This window comes from Lithobates pipiens, unplaced genomic scaffold, assembly GCF_037356315.1.
Source record: "Lithobates pipiens isolate NorthernLeopardFrog02 unplaced genomic scaffold, aLitPip1_a1.2 Scaffold_25, whole genome shotgun sequence".
NCBI classification, from domain to species: domain Eukaryota; kingdom Metazoa; phylum Chordata; class Amphibia; order Anura; family Ranidae; genus Lithobates; species Lithobates pipiens.
In genome coordinates, this window is record NW_027507787.1 from 206,629,823 (window position 1) to 206,647,027 (window position 17,205).

The 17,205-nt window shown below is 42.4% G+C and overlaps 1 protein-coding gene across 3 annotated transcripts in view; it reads right to left on the reverse strand.

The window, feature by feature from the left end:
• Window positions 1–17,205, reverse strand: part of DHX32 (DEAH-box helicase 32 (putative)) — a 196,964-nt gene that overhangs the window by 77,162 nt on the left and 102,597 nt on the right. For all 3 annotated transcript variants that reach the window (XM_077455499.1, XM_077455501.1, XM_077455500.1), the window contains 3 exons: window positions 9,949–10,142; window positions 6,668–7,040; window positions 4,996–5,241 (listed from right to left, as the gene is read on the reverse strand). In XM_077455499.1, the coding sequence (XP_077311625.1) occupies window positions 4,996–5,241; window positions 6,668–7,040; window positions 9,949–10,142 (813 nt within the window). The remainder of the gene's footprint in view (window positions 1–4,995; window positions 5,242–6,667; window positions 7,041–9,948; window positions 10,143–17,205) is intronic.

The following is a 17,205-nucleotide window of genomic DNA, read 5'->3' on the forward strand; positions in this document are numbered from 1 at the left end:
ATGGCCAGACTAAAGCAGCTATTGTGTACAGTGAATCTTCACTTCTGTGTCATCTTAGTATGTGCAGTAGCGAAGGTGGTCTTTCTCCCTCCTAGACTAAGAACTCATTGGTAAAAACAAGAGTTCTTGCTAAGTGCGCACTATTACAGTGGCCCCCAATTCAGATTAAAGCACCTTTATTTACGAGAATGCTGGCTGCAGCTTCACCCCAGTCTGAAGCCCAATTTATGGGCATTCCTAAAAGGGAGGTACACCTAGCACTAATCCCCTGTCCCCTCACTAAGCTGGCTGTTTTTATACTAATATGAATATCTAATCAGTGCCGTAGGGCTGTTTGATAGAGCTGCAGTTTGCTAGTAAATGTAGAGGACATTAGCAGCTCCAGCCCAAAGACACGACTTGTTCATTCGTAATAAAAAAAAGATGATTCAGGACTGCTAGGCTGTGTAATCCATCTGCCAGGGCTGTGCATGTTTAAAAGCAGTAAGTAAATCACACAACCTTCAGTCTTCAGGCTGTGTGATCTGTGGTGCTCGGCAGCTCTGAGAGCAAATTCTACTGTCAGGGACCAAAGCTGACACTCACCAATCTGTGTCCTTGTTAGCAGTGTGATCGGACAGCAGGGGGGTTGCAAACTTTCCGACCAAACTGAACGTCAAAATGGAATTAAAACGCAACCAAGTGGGGGATTAAATAAAAGTTAAAACATTTTTTCTTGGGACTTCTTCTTTAAGATTACAGTTTAGGAATTGACATTCACTAAATGATCAAAAACTTTGTCAAGTTTAATAAGAGTATTAGCCTTGCAATAAAAACAATTTGGGCCAATATTTCCTATGCTAACATTTCTTGCACTAAAACGTCCATGCCAAAAACAACCAAGCAAATTTTGAAGATCAGCAGAAATCTATATATACACACACAAATATTATATGCACAGATTCCAAGAGCTCTCATAATGAAATAAAATATATGGTAATTTAGTAGTAGTGATCCCCATTTCTCTCAGTATTACCAACTCCTCTTCTTAATACAGCCCTCCCCACTAGAGATGAGCTTGTTCATCCTCTGAACTCATCTCTAACCAAAACTTACAACATTTAGCAATCCAATGAGCTGTGGGTTTGTGTCATTCCCCACCCTGCATGTCACGGAAGCGTTGGGGAATGACTCGAAGTACAAAAAAGTGGGAATACAGAATTCAGGTTAGAAATGAGTTAGGAGGATGTCTAAGCTCATCTCTATTCTACACAGAAGGCCAACTGCTTAGCATGGTACATTTTAGCATACGAGTTGGTGAAAATGGACATTAATTTAAGTCATAGAAATCAATGATCGGTTTCATGGAGATCTGTTGAATTACCTCTGTCCGTTAATATTAAGTAATTACTAGCACTAAAAATACTGTATGGATGAGATTTTCAAACTGCTCCGTCTGCCGAACAGCCAAGGGAGAAAGGACCAACTCCGGAGAGTGATTACATCAACTACAATGCCTTTGAGGTTTGGGAGTACCTGAAGTTTTCTTTCCTTACTTTTAAGGCCTCGTGCACACAGGACATCTGTTTAGCCCTTCAGAATGCCGGAACTCTGGACAGGAGAAAAACTGCTTAAAAAAAAGGGTTTAAAACTGCGTATTGCACATGCAAATGGATGTGTCAAGCATTTGAGTTTTAATGGATTTCACTGAATAAATTCATATTCTGTCCAGTGAAATTAACACGCAATACACAGTTTTGGATGCTTTTCTAAGCAGGTTTGAAATGCATTTAAAGCTCAAACGTGCCCAGCATTTAGGAGCGTTTACAATTGTTTAGCCAATTGCTGTTTTTCTTCTGCTCTTCCTCTCATGAACGCAACTTCTGATTTTTTCCAGGCTGTAAATACTCTTCTAAAACGCCTGTGAACGTCTACATGTGCATGGACATATAAGTTACCATAGAAGTGCTTTTACAGGTTGGAAAAAAATAAATAAATAAATCGCCAAACGCCCATAAAAGAGTTTTTTTTTTTTTTTTTAAACTGTGTGCATGAGGCCTAAGCAACAGGTTCCCTTTGTCAAAAAAGGGAACACTTGTAATTTGAGAATAATTCCTTTTCAAAGTGGTTTTATTTATTTTACAATGAGTCAGAAGAACATAGCAACACGCTAATGTCCGATATAACAAATACATTCTCACACAATTATACACCTGGAGTACACAGAATATCATCTTACCAAAAGCTATTGGCCACAAATAGTGTAGATACATCGTACAAATAAACGTCTTCCATTTTCTCCCTTTGATCCGTTAACTAGAACATGTATAGCCTTTTGTTAGATCTGTTAGATAAGTGCAAAAACTTCCTGTGCTTTCTCAGACTTATTCGTTATACTGTCCCCAACTATTTTTTGTAAAACCACGAGACACCTCCCCTAAAGTTATGAGAGGAGAAGGAGGTTTTCTGTAGTCCTGTCCGACGACAACATTGCTCCTCCATAATTTTAGAAAAGAGAAGCAGTACTCTCCAATTAATCATAAACCTCAGTAAAGTGATAATCTATAGTGCTGAAACCAACAAATATCCTGGTGTGAATATTATAAACCTACAATTTACCAATTTACAGGCTGACATGTAAACAGACGTGCACCATGCAAACAGTGAGTGATGAACCCCCCCCCCCCCCCCCCAATATTTGCACACCAAATTTCCCTCTGTTAAAGTGTGCCTGTAATGGCTTTCACCTTACTCTACTGCACTATAATCCCAACTCGCGCTGTCTCTGCTGGTGGACTACAGATTCCCCATTCATCTTCATAGCATGAAGAGGGGAAGTATTGTAGTCAAGCATAAGAGAACAGTAGAAGCAGCATTACTAGCTCACTGCAGCCAATTAAGAGCCCACTGGTCAATGGGTATTTTTCTGCACTTACATTTTTAAGAGAAAACATAGTAGTTTTTGCTTTCCTGTAAAATCCTTTACTTGGAGTACATTATAAGACACAGAAGACTTCATATTGAAGACTACTTGGGTTATGCTGCCCCCTTCAGGTGGATGGACACTGGGCAAAAAAAAGCCGGAATATCAGGTCTACCCAGGGCATAATGCCACTCAGCTCAACTAGCCTACGTTTGATAGTAAGAAATTAAGAACGGCCAAGATGTACTTGAAGAAAAGCTTCATATGAGGGCTTCATATTCATGACTAATTTGGATTCCCCAAAGCATTGAACATGAGGGTCGGGCAACACAGCAACAAGGCCCAACACATTCAAACCCAGAAACAGAATAGAACTGTGGGGAACCCCTCAACAAGCCACCTGCAAAATGTTTCCAATAAAGATCGCATCTACAGAGGAGTGAATATCTACCTGGTAGAACTTCGTAAACAGAAGACCAGGCAACAGCCTTACTAAGCTGAACAACAGAAGCACCAACACTCCTGGTGGAATGGACCTTCATCGGAAAAAGGAAGCACCATGCCCTTGACCCCAAAGCCTTGAGACAAGAGCAGATGAATCCACTTAGAAATAGTGGATCGAGAAGCAGGCCGACCATTGCGAGGACCCTCAAGCATTTTTTTTTTTGTTTTCCTTGCACATGATTGGGTAATCTTTGCTAAGTGAAGCTTTAGCTCATTTGAAGCGACTGCACTTGCCTTTAGTATATTAACCCCTAAGGTGGCAAAGCAATGTTCTGATTCATGTGGAATGAAGAAACCACCTTAGGTAAGGAGGAGGACCAAGGCCTCCACACCACTTTATCCTGATGAAGGACCAGGAATAGTTCCTTGCTTGAAAGCACATCCAACTCTTGGACCCTGTAATCCAATGTAACAGCAACTAGAAGAAAAACAAGCTTGCACACGAGTGGCAAGAGCATAATTTGGAGATGCTCAAAAGAACCCTGCAAAACACAGAAGACGCTAAATTGAAGTCCAATTGGGGACTGCATAGGCAGAACAATCTGTGTGAATTATGGGCTGTCCTCCACAGCAGGTGAGGAAGAACCTGCAGAGGTGGGAAGGCATGGATTAGGGAAAATGGTTGCTTGAATTGGATACAGAGACTAACTGGATGCCTTCAGCTGTCATTTGTGCTGTTGCTGGGTGTTCCTGTGCCTTTAAGGAGGGGTGGGCGCCCTCCAGGTAAACCTGTCCTTAATCTATCCACTGCTATATATGGTTCAACTTGGGAGACTCTGAAAATGATAAAGTTAAGACACAGAGCAGCCTTGACATGGGCACTGCAGCTTACGCATATATTTGCAGACACGTGCAACTAAACCCTCTGCTTTAAACGTGAATTGTTAGACAGGGTCAAATTGGGTTGTTTTGCAGGCTAGCTGGTAAGTGTGCTGTGAAACCTTTGAGAGGAGGGACAGCAGACAGTGGATGCCCTATAATAAGTCTACTCTATGGCATCTCCCAGGCATTTGCTGCCGTTGTCAGCGATCTCTCTTCTAAACAGAAGCAACCACTGGAGAGATCATGTAACCGGACCAGAGCAGCTTCAGAATAGGCAAGTATACAAACCTTTTTCTTGCAGGGTTAGATAAAATAGGCTTATAATAGAGGTGGGAGTAGGTTTAGCCTTAGTTAGATTTTGACTGAAATTCCACTTTAAGTTATGGATAGGGAGGTGAAGGGGTTAGAACCCTGTTAGGCTTTTACTGTTATAAGGGGCTCATTTAGAGTGCTCAACAGATTTACAAGACAGGAAGTGAAGGAAAAAATTCACAAACAGCAACACAGAAAAAAAAAAAAAAAATTACCCCTGTCAGCTTTTTATTGATGTCTGTAGATTTCTCTCACTTCCCTCATACTGTCTGCTGAACCCATTGTCATGGTTTTAATAAAGAAGTAAAAACCTCTCCGGAAAACAGTAAAAATCTGACAGTTGTTCTATACTTTCTCCATTCTATCCAAAAACAAAAGTTTTGGCTTGACATATACTTTAATACTGAGACATATTTTGGGAGAATCAGTAATATAGAATGAAACAAATAATTTACCTTCCTTCTCTCCAGTCCAATATCAATGACAAAGTGCACATTGCTTATCCAGACCAGAGCTTCACCATGGCTGCTTGTTAACACCACATTCCTCCCATGGTCAGTGCCGCCATGGGCCAGCCCATCGTACGGCGTGCAATAAGGCATACTGTGATGAGGATAGATTGGAAGGGGATGCAGTTCTCCCAGTGCTGGATTCATGTGTAAGTTTTCCTGATGGATCATTTCAAAGGCCTTTCGTATTTCCTGAAAAGAAGCACAAATTGTGCAACAAGATACATGACTTGGGTCACCCATATAAATCCTACACAACCCTCTAAACTCCACACCCCTTAACTACAATAAAAGACTTAACACAAGGTGGCGTTAAATGGTCGTCAGGATTTTTATTAAACAAAATAACATTAACCAACCAATAAATAACAAGAGCATTAAAACAAACTATACATGCCCCCAGCCGCAAAACACCACCCCAGGGACACGCTTGCCAGAGACCTTAGAGGTCTACCAATACCTGGTCCTTTTATTGGATCTCACCCAACCTGAGGACACCATGCCAACCGATGGTTCCCTACTTGTATAGAGGGCTGTTCATCTGATGGCTTCCAGACTTGACTGTTACTGTCCCACCACTTCCTGCAGTCTACTCTTCTACACTCCTCCCCATCACCTCAACCAATCACTTAAGTAAACTTCACGCATCTCTTTTGAACAAGTTAACTCTATGCTTTATGGTTCCCCTTCCACCCTGCCATGCCATGCCAGCCCTACACTTCATTCGTTCCCCATAGCTCCGGCCCTTCCTTAACCATTGAAACAAACCGTGTCCTTCCTAAGTAACTGCCTACCCTTCATAAGCAGTTCCAGTCAACAAGCGGAAGCGATAAGTAATTTAATAATGATAACCAGCAAATACTACAGATGTGTTAAGATAAAAAAAATTCACTCCATTTACAACAGGGGGCTGAACAAGTGAAAATCAGTCAGTCAATTCCCCCAACCATGCCAACAGCATGAATAAAGGAATCTCCACTACCAGCTACTGAATTCAGACAGCCACAGTATCCTGAATACAATGGGGCTGCCAAACAGTGACTGCATCTGAGAGGATGTGGTCACCGTTAAGCCAGTCATTTTCCACCTGGCCCAGTCAATTTTTTAAATCGACTTTTCTCGAGTTGGGTGGTGCTTGCAGGGCCTCCCACAGCTTAAATTCCTGCTGAATGGTCCAAAATTTAAAACAGTCTACAGGGGCCTTACATTTTCAACAATTCATTGATGCCAGAATCCAGACAGCATCTCAAACGTAGGTCACACCCACAGTGGAAAAAAAATGATATATATTTTGGTAAAAAACATATTTTCTAGAAAAAAAAATTCAATAAAATCTAAAAATGTAATTAAAATTATAGGTTCCTTCTAAAATAAAAATAAAATGATAATAAACCATACAAGATACATAAAAATCACTGTGCACAGGCACTCATATATTTTGCAGCTTGAATGTGCCACTGCAAGTAGTCAGAAGGTTTGAGAAACCTCTGATGGCAGAAAAAGCAGCCCTGACAGACGGTGTTTTGACATCCACTAATTTCTATTTATTTAGCTCACAGTAATTTGTTCTGGAAAGCATTGAATGTGCAGAAAAAGACCAAAACTCACACCTACTTACTTGTTCGCAAGCCAGGAAGACAACAATGTCTCCTTTCTCCTGAGAGTGATGTATCTCGAACAGAAGCCGGATGGCTGCGAGGAAAGGGTCCCTCTGAATGCCAGGGGCGTAGACTACCTCCATTGAATGTGAGCACTCCACCTCAATGAGGGGGACACCACCATAGTAAGTCACTAGCTTGTTAGACAGTTCAGGAGGGGTGATGAGCACAATTTTCAGCTTAGGCCTTGCCAAGAGTATGTTTTTAAGGAATGCGAGGAGAACGTCCGATGATACCGATCGCTCGTAAATATCATCAATAACTATGACTCCATAACAGGATAGGAGAGGGTTGGACATCATCTCCTTTAGTAACATGTCATCTGTGCAATACCTGCAACACAGCACACAGTATGAACATGTCAGGATGTTACACATACACTACTACAAGAATATGTAATTGCCTGCTTTCATGGATTAGGGTTAGAGCTATTCACAATAACATGGCCATAGCAGATGCATTTCTTTCAGGGTTAAACTTTGAAAATCGGACAGCCAGTGAAATTCTGCTCGATAGCCAGGGGCAGTCTCCTGTAGCCTTTATCAATCTTTTTACCATAAAGCAAGGGTGCTCAACTGGTGGCCCATGGAGCCCTCTGATGTGGCCCGCGAACTCCTGCTCTGGGATGGTGGATCGGTAAGCCCAGATTGCGGGTTGCCGGCCCGCCATGTCAAACAAAACCAAAGAAATTTCCCAGCTCAACTCACCTACCAGCCTGCAAACCACCAAATTATCCTGTCCAACAGTTTGCTTTAAAAACTGAGGTTTAGTTTGCACACATTTGGAAATACATGTGTATGCTGCAGAGCCACTTCCCAGCACCCCAGTATTATCTGCAGTCCCAACTCTATACATTTTTGAGAGCCTCCACAGTGGAAGCGCATGCATACTAATGGATAGTTTGAGGGCAGGTAAGCCTGGAGGGGGCCCACTCCTCCTTAAAGACACAGGGGCACATTGGATACCCAGGACATGGCACAATGTGAGTGAAGGTGTCCAATGCATTCCCTCACCAGTATTCCAACAGTACAAACAAGCAGCAAGGCCAGTTGTAGATGGGGCAGTGGCCATTTGTTTGTATTGTCAGAATACTGGTGAGGGAACACACTGGACACCTTTGCTGCCATTGTGCTACATGCTGGGTGTCCAGTTCGCCCCTGTGCCTTTAAGGAGGGATGAGCTTCCGGGCTTAACTGCCCTATATCGATCCATTATGATGCATGTACTTTCACTGTGGAGGCTCTCTAAAATGTATAGAGTTAGGACTGCAGAGAATACTGGGGTGCTGTGAAGTGGCTCTACAACTTACACACGTATTTGCAAATGTGTGCAAACTAAACCCCTGTTTTTAACACAAACTGTTAGGATAATTTGGTTGCTTGTAGGCTGGTTGGTGAGATGAGCTGGGAATTTTCTTTGGTTTTGTTTGATATGCGTCACCCTTCCATGCAGAGGCCAGTTAAAGTTGGGCGAGGTGGCCATTTGTTTGTACTGCCAACCTGCCATCCCAGAGCATCAGAGTGGATGGAGCCGGAGCCAGAGGAAGCAAGCAGCTGAAGAGGGAGCAGGTGCCAATGCTTCCTCTACAGTGCTGTCTCATGTCCCAGGCAAATTGTATTTGGTATCACTCCACCTGGGATAGCAACCTAACAGCCAGCAAGGCCATCAGAAACTGAAAGATAAAAGTTCAGTTATTTGAAGTGGTAGTTGAGTCTACTGTAATTTCTTCATTTTAGGTGCCCCTATGTGGGTTATGCAATAATGTGCTAGTATGCACAGCATATTATGGCATACTTACCTGTCAAACCGAGCCCTCCAGCGCTGCAATCGATCCAGCTGGTCCCGGGCGCTTACATTCTCACCTGGTCTTCCTTGCAGGTTCCGTGCTTTCAGCCATTTGAATGGCCAGGTCGCGATGACATCCCTCCCGTGAATGTGCACCGGAGTCAGATCACAGCGGCTCAGATCAGGGCTGAAATGTTTACTGAGCTGAGCTGCGCATGTACAGCTCAGTGAACATGACGATTGACAGGCAGGAGGAAGCATTTATAACGTAAGAGACCAATAGAGTCTCTTCTATCATAAATACGCTGCCTGTCAGCAACTTTTCAATAAACCAAGTTTACTGCCCCTTTAACATCACAGTTTAGCAATGGGCATATATGAGCACTAATGAAAAAAAAAAAAAAAAAAAGGTTATTATTATACAATATTTATATAGCGTCAACTGTTTGCACAGCGCTTTACAACATGGGGGCAGATAGTACACTTACAATACAAATCAATACAGGAGGGATAAGTGGGCCCTCATTGTTAGAGCTTACAATCTAGAAGGGAGGGTCAAGTGGAAACAAAAAAGGTAATAACTGTGGGGGGTGACCTGATGGAGAAAATGAAAAAACTGATCTGCAGGTGCAGTACAGTGCTCCTGCAGCTTTCCTGTAGGTTAGCTGCACTGAGCCACAGACTTATTATATCCTGCAGGTTTGGTTTGATTACAAAAAGTGTACAGCACCTGCAAGATATAAGAAACGTCTACGGCAAAGCACAGCTAACCTGCAGGAAAGTCACAGGTGTACTGCACTGCACCCGCGGTGCGGGTAAACTGCAGCGCATCAGTTTGAAAGCAGCCATAAGCCCCTTTCATAGGATTGGTCCCATCAGGTCATTTTCCTTTTTTTTTTTATGACTGTGATTAAACAGTGGGTAAACATCCAACGGGGATTGGTCCCACAGAAAATGATGATCCCGATTGTTGTATACAATCTTCATTATGCTATTCAAAATAATAAATTTGAAACTCTGAACCATTTCATTTCATTGTGGCACACGACCAGTTACCAAATCATTTAAGTGGCCCTCAGGGGTTGAACACCCCCTAATATAAAAAACGTACAGTAAAAGCATAGGGAAAATGTGATTAGGTGAATATGCTGGCCTTCAACAAAGCCGGTTCATTGTGACGAATGCCAACAAATAATGATTTACAATTATACTTCTTAAAATGACATTAATTAGCTTTAGCTGCCAATGCACGCATTAAAACATAATCAGGCTGTGCAGAGTAACTGCCTTTGCTGTATAACTGATGTACAAGACACAAATTTCCCAGTGAATGGGCTGCTGCTTTTCCACGACAGCGACTTGCTGGCCACAGAGCGGTTATCTCGTCATCCTTCTTCTTCGGCGTGAACTGACAGCTGGACAAGGCACAGGGATGAAATAAAGGATCAGCACTAACCTTAAGATAGTCTCGTTAGTACAACAATTCTCAAAAGGCACCACGTAGCCAACTTCATGTCCAATGTTGACATCCATTTCATCTGCCACCCTCATCGCGAGCCAGACAGCGGTCTGTTTTTGAACCTGGGTACATAGGACAGTCCCATGTTGATTGTGAACAGATAGGCAGTATTCTGCACACCACTGTGGGATCTATAGGAGACAAAAAGGAGAGAGGTAAGTGGGTACCATAATACAATCCAGATGTAACAGTTAAAAGCAAATATAACATCTTCCAATCGGTATACAAAAGAATCAACCCCCTTTAACCACTTTAGCCCCAAAAGGATTTACCCCCTTCCTGACCAGAGCACTTTTTGCGATTCGGCACTGCGTCGCTTTAACCGACAATTGTGCGTGCGACATGGCTCCCAAACAAAATTGACGTCCATTTTTTCCCAACAAATAGAGCTTTCTTTTGGTGGTATTCGATCACCTCTGCGGTTATTTTTTGTGCTATAAAGCAAAAAAAGAGCGTCAATTTTGAAAAAAAAAGCATTATTTTTTACTTTTTGCTATAATAAATATCCCCCAAAAATATACAAAAAAAAAACGTTTTTTTCCTCAGTTTAGGCCGATACATATTCTTCTACATATTTTTGGTAAAAAATAAATAAACCGCAATAAGCGTTTATTGATTGGTTTGCGCAAAAGTTATAGTGTCTACAAAATAGGGCAGAGTAATGGCAGCGATCAGCGATTTTTATCGTGACTGTGACATTATGGCGGACACATTGGACAATTTTGACAAATTTTTGGGACCATTGGCATCAATACACGATCAATGCTATAAAATTGCATTGATTACTGTAAAAATTTCACTGGCAGTGAAGGGGTTAACCACTAGGGGTCAGGGAGGGGTTAAGTGTGTCCTAGGGGAGTGTTTCTAACTGTCTGGGGGATGGGCAGTGTGCGACGAGGACACCGATAGCTGCTCCCGATGACAGGGAGCAGACGATCAGTGTCCTGTCAGTAGGCAGAATGGGGAGATGTTTACATTGGCGTCTCCCCATTCTTCAGCTCCGCGATATGATCACGGGTATCCCCGCAGCGATCGAGTCCGCGGGCATGGAGCTCGCGCACACGGCGGGAAATTCAAAGTAACGCACAGGTATGTTACTTTGCCCAGCCGTGCCAATGTGCCGACGTAGATTTGCTGACAGCAGTCGGCAAGTGGTTAAAATAATACCATTTTGTAGCTTTGCAGCCTGAAATGAAAACGGACACAGTTTTTGTTTTATGCAGCTGTATTTACTAAAGTAACTTAAAACATCCAAGTGAAAGCTATAACACCAACATGTCAGAAAGCAATTAAAAACAGAATCACTGATTGGGCTACTGAAGTGGACTGCATTAGGGACCTTGAACTTCTACTGGCTGAGGAATATGGTAAAAAACGAAGAGTTTCCTCTCACTTGGACTTGGTGGTCCATGTTCTGATGCTCCTCGGAGTTCATCTCCTGGGCTAAGAGTAGACTAGACAACATCAACTCATGACTAGGCTGGAGTGCTTCTTGTCCCTAATCTTTCTGCCCCCTCTTTTCTACCCCTATTCCTTTTCCTCTATGTCTATATACACCCTTAGGAATCCATTGAGCAAATGTACCATGTCTTTGACTTACCCAGTGTTACCGATTCAGAGTGTGACCCCCTACAACATATTTTTTAGGACAGTTTCTCAATATAACCTGTACTGATGCACTACGTATGGGACACCTATGGTTTCCTTCTCTGAAATGATGGTGAATGTTCCTTTAACCTGTAATGTTTTCAGGTGTTGCTCTCACAGGTGGACTCCTGATGTGCCTTATTAACAGGTTTTCATTTTTTTGTAACCTGGATATGCATTATATTTCCCGATGGAATAATTATTGTTGGTGCACCTTACCAATGTATGTAATGTTTACTCCCCCCCCCCCCCTTTCTTGTTCTCTGGATGAATAAAATAAAATTGAATTAAAAAACAGAATCACAGAGTTTGAAAATGGCATCACTCCCTTATGTCGGTATTTTGTTGGACCACATTTTGCTTTAATTACAGCCTTTAGTCTGTTGGGATATGGCTCTACTAAGTTGCACATGTAGACTTTGCAATATTTGCCCACTCTTCTATGCAGAGCTGCTCAAGTTTAGCTAAATTTGATGGTGACTGTTTGTGGACTGCAGTGTTTAAATCCTTCCATGGATTTTCAATGGGATTTAAGTCTGGACTCTAAGCTGTGCAAGAACATTCACCTTTTTCTCCTTCAAACACTGTGTGGTCACTTTTGCCGTGTGCTTTGGGTCATTGTCATGTTGGAATGTAAACCTTCTTCCCATTGACAACTTACTGGCAGAGGGGAGCAGATTTTCCCCAAGAATTTGAGGGCATTTTGCCCCATCCATTTTGCTTCTATCCTGACAAGTGCTCCAGTCCCTACTGCAGAGAAACACCCCCATACCAGGATATTACTACCTCCATGCTTTACAGTAGGAATGGTGTTACTTGGATGGTGAGCTGTATTGGATTTTTACCAGACATATTGCTGGTGGTTGAGGCCAAATAATTCAATATTAGTCTCATTATTATTTTTTTTCGGCCATGTTGGTGTTATATCTTTCACTTGAATGTTATAAGTTGGTGTTATAATGCCGCGTACACACGGGCGGACTGTAAGGCGTACTTAGTCCGTCGAAACACATTTCAGCGGACAGTCCGCTCGTGTGTGGGCTTCAGCTGACTTTTTCAGCGTGCAGTCTGGCGTACTAAGTATTTCGGATTTTTCAAAATTCTGTCCGTCGTACTTGGGTTTCAGCGGACAATCCGCTCGTCAGTAGGCTAGTTCGACGGACTAAGAATGGCGCATGCTCAGAAAGGATTTACACGGCGGAAGGGTGCTTTGCTGTGTATTGGACTTCCTATTTCTAGTCCCGTCGTACGTGCTGTACACGTCATCGCGCAAGCTTTCGACGGACTGTTTGTGCATCCGTGTGTGGTCAAGTCCGTTCAGTCGAAAGTATGACGGACTGTCCGTTGGATTGTATGATGGACTAAGTACGCCATACAGTCCGCCCGTGTGTACGCGGCATAAGTTGCACTGAGTAAATAAAGCTGGATAAATAAAAATGTAATGTAAAAATTTAATAAAATGTCTTCATTTCAGGCTGCAAAACAACAAAATGTGATTCATTTTAAAGTGGGGTGATTCTTTTCTATACCTACTGTATATGCAAAAGTGTGCATAAGAAAAAAAAAATGCTGAAAACATACTTTAGCAGGCAGCAATGGAATACAGAGAGTATGACAGCAAATGTTCTGTGCAAAAGAGGAGGGTGAGGGGTATGACAGCGGGCAGTGTGTGCAGGAGAGGAGTGCCAAAGGTATGACAGCGTGCAGTATGTGCAGGACAGGCGTGCCAAGGGTATACCAGCATGCAGTATGTGCAGGAGAGGAGTGCCTAAGGTATGACAGCGTGCAGTATGTGCAGGAGAGGAGTTCCTAAGGTATGACAGCGTGCAGTATGTGCAGGAGAGGAGTTCCTAAGGTATGACAGCGTGCAGTATGTGCAGGACAGGAGTGCCAAGGGTATGCCAGCATGCAGTATGTGCAGGAGAGGAGTGCCAAGGGTATGACAGCGTGCAGTAGTTGCAGAAGAGGATTGCCTAAGGTATGACAGCATGCAGTATGTGCAGGAGAGGAGTGCCTAAGGTATGACAGCATGCAGTATGTGCAGGAGGAGAGGAGTGCCAAGGGTATACAACTCTCCAAATGTCCAATTGGACTTTCAAGGCACCCAGATATAACTACAAATGTATAACATTATATATTATATATTTTTTAATTACAAAAGCAGCATGAAATCATAAGATTAAAAAACAAGGCTGACACATTTCTAGACAAACATCACCCATCATAACATGACCCAGCATATTAAACCACTCTAATTTCTGCCTCAGATATAGTACACAGTGCAGTCTTGTGACGATTCATGATAAGTCTTAGGTGAGATAATCCAATGTGCTTCAATGTTTCTTTTCCTCAGGGGTTGGCATAGCCATGTATATATACACAGGTTACATACACAAGTTGTATAAGGAATTAGTCAACCATGACATAAAAACATGCTCCATCTCCTAACCCAGGCCCTATTTGGCCAGCAGCTACGTGGGGGGCAATAAAGCATACAAGAGATCATGGGAGTGACCCCCAATAGATAACTGACTGGTTCCCAAAATCCACAAATGTGTGTTCAATTTATGATGAGCCTTTTCGAATTATAATTGTTTTATCTATACATTGTAGTTATTTCTGGGTGCCTTGAAAGTAAAATTACAAAATTGTGGAAAGTTCTGTGTTACTGGGGATATTGGCAACATCCAGGATATGCATCTTCAGGAGATATTAATAAAGAACGCTGAGGGTATAACAGCGGGCAGTATGTGGGGGAGAGCAGTGCAGAGGGTATCAAAGTGGGCAGTACGTGTAGAAGAAGAGTGTGGCAGGTATTATGGCAAGCAATATATGCAGGGGAGAAGAAGTGTGGAGGGTATGACAATGGCAGTATGTGTTCGGGAGTGGTGTAGAGGGTAGGACCTTGGGCAATATATGCAGGAAGAGAGTATGGCAGGTATGATGGCAAGTCGTATATGCAAGAGAGGAGTGCGGAGGTTATGACAGGAAGTGGTATGTGCAGGAGAGGAGTGTGAAGGGTAGGACAGGAAGCGGGATGTGCAGGAGAGAATTGCGGAGGGTATAAGAAAGGATAGTATGTGCAGAAGAAGAGAGCTGAGGGTATTAGAGTAGACAGTATGTGCAGGAAAGGAGTGGGAAGGGTGACAGGAGTTTGAAGGGTACAATAATAGGCAGTATGTAGAGGAGTGCAGCAGGTATGAGTGTGGAGGTTATAAGAGCCGGCGATATATGGAGGCTGGAGGGTATGACAGCGGGCAGCATATGCAAGACAGGAGTGCTGGCAGTATGACGACAGGCAGTATTTGTAGGAGATTAGTAAAGTGGGTATGACAGGGAGCAGTATATATGTGAGAATTGTACAAAGGGTATGAACAGGACCTGTATGTTAATGAGAGAAGTGCAGAGGGTATGACAGCAAGCAGCGGCAATTAATCCCCTGCACATAAGATTTTACATAATTTGGAATATAGCTCAAGCTGGCCAATGGCATCAAAATGATCCTTCTCTGGTCAAGCTTCACTTCCCTGCAAAATGTTGCAATAAGCTAGTTATGGGCTTGACTAATTATGGGCCTTCAGCTGTTTAAAAGTCAATGAACTAAACAGATTTTGAAGAAAATAAGATATAGATATAGATTATATATAGGGAGCAGCCTATTCTCCAACATCTGAAATTCTGGTTTCCCAGCCCAGCCATTTGGGGCACTTTTTATATAAATGCAAGCCTGGCCCGGTAGCTTGAGAAGCCAAGATTTAACAGGAGGTTTTATTTAAGTTGGATTTGACTTTGAACACAAAAAAACATTACAGAGTCACAGTCTTTATAAAGGAGTTGCTCCGATCTTAAGACCTGGCCACTGTCAGCCTGGGGGAAAACAGAACACCCATTGACTGGTCCAGGAATATATTACATGGTCCAAGAACAGACAGACATGAGCTCAGGAGACCACATGGAAGCCTCATTCCTGGGAGGTAAAAACACACAACTAGATGCTGACAGACCTCACCAGTATAAGGATGACTTCACTCCTAATCCCATCTAACAGGTGTTTTATAATTCAAAACCGGAAAATAAGATGACAGACTCAGCATGAGTATATACATGTCGTATGAAAAGCAGGAAAAGAGCAGAAAATAATATGCAGGTGATGGAGCACTCATAAGCTCACCTAATAATAGAGCGTAGAGCAATGCGGTACAGAAACCCACAGGGATTAAACTGAAAACTTCTCTGGTCTCTCCACTCCATGCTACGAAGTGCATGCTTCTAATTGGGTTGCTGCCTACCATTGTTCTATGTACAATATTATTACAGGACGTAAACGGATTCTGAAAGCTATCTGCATTTGTAAAGCATATTAAATTAGCTTTAAAACAAACTTTTTAGTTTCAATAGGTTTTTAAACACACAGTACATAGTAGACAGGGCAGTACAAAACAGTTTGACATTATTCTTAAGTGGGGTACACAATATAAGAAATGTGGGCGAATGATTACATTTTCCACATTGTTTCTCATACGACAAAGGCTTTTTTTTGTTGTCGTTTATCGTTTCTGATCATGCGCAGTCTTTCGCTTCTGATATTTTTCAGATGATAATCTTACAAAAAAACTGTACACATTGTGTACCCGTACCCAATATTTTTTGGGGGGAATTTTTGTTCGAAAATCTCAGAATCGGCTGTCGAAGTGGTGTACACACGATCAGAAAATGGTAGATCATTCCTCGGACGAAAATGTTCGCCCAATTTTCTTATAGTTTGTACAAGCCTGTACAGTGCATTTTAAAAATAGAGTCAGAGACGTATTTTATGCATTTCTCACGTATAGGGCAGCCCGTTCAAATTACAGTAATAGGCTGCCAGATGCATTTAAAATACACAAACGCGCCCATGCTCAGTCACAGCTGTAGGTGTGAACCAAGCCTTATGGCCCATACACACGCTCAGAAAATCATAAGAAAAATACAGATTTTGAAGCGATCGTACAATAATCTGATCGTTCGTACACAGTTTTCGAGATCCGATCACAATTCATGCAAAAGTATCCAATGGGAAAAGCACAAAAAATTTCTTGTAGGATACCAGATTGTACTATTCTCGTTTAATCGCTACAGTTGTCCTTTGAAAATGCGATGTATTACATCACTCCTGAATTTTAATTCAATCTTATTTTATTCAGGAAAAAAGGTTGAGAAAGAGAAGGTAACCATCATAAGCAGTAACAAGATACACCAACAGTATGCTTCGTATGTGCCTGTACAAAAACATGTCTATGATATATATAAACGGATTGAAAGCATATACCGTATATACTCGAGTATAGGCCGACCCGAATATAAGCCGAGGCCCCCAATTTACCCCCAAAAAAACTGGCAAACTTATTGACTCGTGTATAAGCCGAGGGTGAGATATGCCTGTCCATCCCTGTGTGTGTGTCCGTCCCTGTGTGTCCGTCCATCCCTGTGTGTGTGTGTGTCCATCCATCCATCCATCCCTGTGTGTGTGTGTGTCCATCCATCCATCCATCCCTGTGTGTGTGTGTG